The 4,422-nt window shown below is 45.2% G+C and overlaps 1 protein-coding gene across 1 annotated transcript in view; it reads left to right on the forward strand.

Annotated features, from left to right (window-relative positions):
* Window positions 1-2,787, forward strand: part of MINAR2 (membrane integral NOTCH2 associated receptor 2) — a 24,704-nt gene extending 21,917 nt beyond the window's left edge. The window contains exon 3 of the mRNA XM_006157415.2: window positions 2,560-2,787. Within this exon, the coding sequence (XP_006157477.1) occupies window positions 2,560-2,739 (180 nt within the window). The 3' untranslated portion in view covers window positions 2,740-2,787. The remainder of the gene's footprint in view (window positions 1-2,559) is intronic.
* The last annotated feature ends 1,635 nt before the right edge of the window (window positions 2,788-4,422 follow it).

Here is a 4,422-nt window from a genome sequence, read left to right on the forward strand (position 1 = left end):
GGGGTTTTTTTTTTTTTTTTTTAGAGAGGTTTTTGCTATAGATTGTATGCTCTTTCTGGAGAGACATAGAGACAGAAAGAGAGAAATCATCCCCCCACACATACCCAGGGAGGATGGCCATGCTGCAATCCCTTCTCCTCCATTATCCTCTCAGGATTTGGGGTGTGTACACACATACATCTGGCATGAGTTTCAAGACTCCAAATCCTGGGACTCGAACTGCAGTTGGATGTGGAAGTCCAGCAGTGTAACCAGTATGCCATCTCCTGATTTCGGGGGCAATATTTTTCAGTTGGAAAATTATATGAGTTATGCTTAGGAGGCTCAAATGTCAATACGATGGATGTATGGTTTGACTGAAACCAAGATCTGTTTGCCACCCCGTGCAACCCTGTGCACACACGCTCACTCTTCAAGGCAGTGGACTTTCAGATCTGAGGTCCATTTACTGACCTCATGACACTGTTCCTTGACACTAGCTTCTTTTTTTCTTCTTCTTCCTTTTCTTTTTTTTAACTGCTAGAGGGCATGTGTGCTCACTAAAGAGAGAGGGAGAGACCGAGAGAGGGAGAGAGAATGGGTGAAAGCACACCCTGTTGGAACATGGCCACATTGCAATCCTTCCATTTTCTCTCTCTTGCCAGGATTTGAGGCATGTACACACCCGAGCCCAGCATGTTTTACAAGCCGTAATGGCAGGGATTCAAACTGCTGCTAGTCATATGAGATCTGGCACTTTTAACCACTAAGCCAACCAAGTTAGGAGGGCCAACTTCTTGAAGAAGAAGACTTCTGAAAGCCCTGAGTTTTTGTATTCATTATAATTGCTTCCTATACCTCATTAGTTCAATTTCTTTCATCACCAGCCTATCTGTATCTATTCATAATTAACACACAGGGCTCCTACCTTATTTTCTGAAAACTCGAGACTACATAGGGGCCATAAACTCACTGTGCCTTTGGCCACTCTCATTCTTTTAAAATGCTAAGAGTCACTAAGTCCAAAAGAAGAATAGAAATCCCAGATTAAGTCACTAAGGCAAGCTAAAGCAGAATGTAACAGAATAGCTCTGTTACGGTGCTGCTACTGGAGAACAGAAGCATTAAACGTGGAGGCCGAGCCCAGGAAGTGGGACGGTGCTAACACACTGGACCCACAGGGAAAAGTACTTGGTCCAAGTCATGGGACCTTCCTGACCAGAGTAGGCGCACGGACAAGCCTGTGATCCAAGACAGCTGAGACTACAGGTAGAACGTAGCTTGAAGAGGTTGTGTGGTTCCTGTCTCTCTCTTTCTCTCAAATGAAATAGACAAATAAGTTTAGAAATCAACAAGCAAATAATAAAAAATAAATGTGTAAGCCTCTGGTTTGGACACCGACAAATGAAGGATAAGAGTGAGGTTGACATTCTTCTTCTGTTCAGATCATTCCGTTTTTATTTTACTATTTTAGGATTTCTAAGATTAAGAAATTCACACTAATACTGTTGTAAGAAAGGAATTGGTTTCCATCACCAGAACCCTTCAAGCTACCTGCATGCACATGTTCCTCTCTCAGCAGTGACCATGAGCTTTACGCTAGTTCATTGGCCCCTGAGGTCGACCAAGGGACTGGCTCTGCCATACTTCCAGCTGACTTTAAGTCTACAGGGATTGGTGAGGCAGACAGTGGGCAGCCCACCACAAGCCAGTGTAATCATCCAGGTGTTGTGAAAGCAGAGATTCCGTCATTCGCCGTGTTTTTGTTGTGTACAAGATACCAGGCACAGACACTGAATCTGTAGCTGTGACACAGCAAGAGATGATGAGAAGGGATGCATTTTAAAACATTTTTAAATATCCAGACAGCAGGGTTTGCACAGCAGATCAGGCTGACTTGAAGAGAATTCTGTGGGCCTGAATGGGAGATGAGGTTGGTGGGAGAAAGAGAGAAATGGGGAATAGGAGCTGAGACGGGAGGTCTAGCAAGTCCTTCCTTGGAGAGGTCCAGCAGCACAGATGCTTCCACATCCCAGACTGTGCGGCCCTCTCCCAGAAGTCCAGCAGCTTGAGAATCATGGAAGGGACTCCTGGCACTTGGTCTTACTGCTCCTTGCTTGGAGTCAGCTTTTGCACGAATGAAAACTCACTGGCATGCTCGTCCCTTCTGTGCAGACACCGAGCCTCTAAGTTTCACCTACTGCAGAGAGTTTTACTATTTCAATCAGTAACCTGATTTACACACATGATAGGAGATAAGAAACATGAAATCGGCTAAAACAGGACAGGAATGGCCTTGTCATGAGCGATGTCATCAAGAGATCAGGCAGGCCTCCTGACAAGTTCTCCTGCAGACCGGAAGTGCAGCCAGGCTAAGCACCCAGCAGATGGGAGCTGCATGTTTCTGCCATTCGGGGGACCCTAACCTCTTTGTGAGCTTGACGTGTAGGCCTCACCCAGGACGGAGTGAACGTGGCCCTTCAGAACCCCTGACCGTGGCTGGTTCACCATCTCAGTTCATCTGTCACACTGATCGATCACTGATGGATCATAACTATTCTCCCTGTAACTTCCTTTCAGGAAAACCCTAATGACCTGCGGTTTTGGTTGGGAGACATGTACACGCCCGGCTTTGACACATTGTTGAAAAAGGAAGAGAAGCAGCAGAAGCAATCACAACTCTGCCGCCTGGGCCTGATTTTACTCCTCGTCACCTCCATCTTGGTTACCATAGTGATGATTAGCACCTTGCTCACCTGAGGAAACTGCCCCAGACCCTCTTTCCACCTTTTTGAAAAATCTTTCTAAATAAACATTTGCAGAAAAACGTGTTCATGCGTCCTGTTGATTGTGCGACTACACGGAGCCTCCCTGTAGAATGGGAATGTGTTTCTGGTATACCGGCTTTTGCACTTTGGTCTGAGACCTGTGTGAGAATTGCCACCAAGCTTTGAACTTTCAGAAGCTGGAATTTGGGGGAATCACAACCACAGAAAATTATTCTGTACATTCCAAATTAAATATTTTGTTAAAGAACAAAACAGCATTGACAATTGCCTGCAGTTTTGTTTTAATGCTGAAAATATATTCACTGTGGGCTTTTTGTTTTTGTTGTTTGCGAAATTTTTGGTATAGGATATGTGCACTTGCCAGAGAGACAGAAAGCAAGACATCATGCCCCAGAGGGAAGGCCACACCACAATCCCTTCTCTTGGGATGTGCCTGGTGATGTTTGTGGAAGTATTTTTCGCTCCCCACTGTCCCAGCCTCAGGTGGGCACCAAGGAACTCTGAACTGATCATTGTTTTGGACAACTGCCAAGTAGACAAGATAAAAGCTTCTGGTTTGGATTCCGTCTCTGTTTTATCTTCTTTCATTTCTATTTATGTCAGGGGGAAAACAGTGGGTGGGAGTGACTTTCTTCACACTTACTCTTATTTTCTCATTAATCCATTATAATGCCCCAATTTCATGTTGTAATTTTAGTCAAATTAAACTTGGCTAGGCCATGGTTACAGAATAAATTACATTTTATATTCAATCGTGCTCATTCATTTATTCAAATTGGCTAGTGCGGCCCCTGGTGGTATTCAGTGCGCATACATGACCAGCCTTGGGCAGAGTGGAGAGGCCCTTCGCAAAACAAGGATACTCTAAGAGGACTGGGTTAGAATCCTAACTGCCATTTGCTGACTGTTGGACCCTGGGTAAGTTACTCTCTCAGAGAAAGGATTATACCACCTTCCCAGAGGACTGGCCTAAGGAGTACAGAAGAAACACAAGTAAGGACCCTGCCTGCTTCTAATAAGCAGTTCTTAATGCCACAGTCATCGCTAATTCGTGCTAGCTAACTGGCAGTCTGAGTTCACCTGGGCTGTCTGCAGCTGTCTAGGGACATGACTCTGGGTAAAGACGGTGAACTGAGTCACCACCCTTCCTAAGGGCCTGATCCCAGCTCCTTTCTCTTTAACTATCCCTCCCTGAGGTTATTGTGTGAGTGGAACAAAAGAGCGATTTCCTCCTCTTCCCATTAGTCTAAAATTAGCTTTTGACCTTTGATATTGCTATATCATTTTGTTATATTTCTCTTAAAGATACTTGACACAAAATACCTGAAAAGGCAACTTTACTGGACCATAAAACCATTGTGCACAAACGTCTTAACTGTATTTGTAGTCTTTGACTTCTCCTCCCCTCTGGTAGGTTCTAGTCCAATTTAGAACTGCATTATAGATGAACAGAAGGTCCTAGGACTTCCTAAGGGTAGCCCCCAGGGTAGGTGCTCTCTCACTGGGGCCTCTCCTGCTCTGATGGTTTTCCAAGCTTCTGCCCAATGTTTGCCTCTAGGGGAGTCAACCACGTCCAGGTCCCTGCCACACAGAAAGCATCCAGGCCGCATCAGGTTGGGTGGGCTGCTGAGAACCATGTTCAGGATAGGCTTGT

This window comes from Tupaia chinensis, unplaced genomic scaffold (genome assembly GCF_000334495.1).
Source record: "Tupaia chinensis unplaced genomic scaffold, TupChi_1.0 Scaffold000541_1, whole genome shotgun sequence".
Classification (NCBI taxonomy): Eukaryota; Metazoa; Chordata; class Mammalia; order Scandentia; family Tupaiidae; genus Tupaia; species Tupaia belangeri.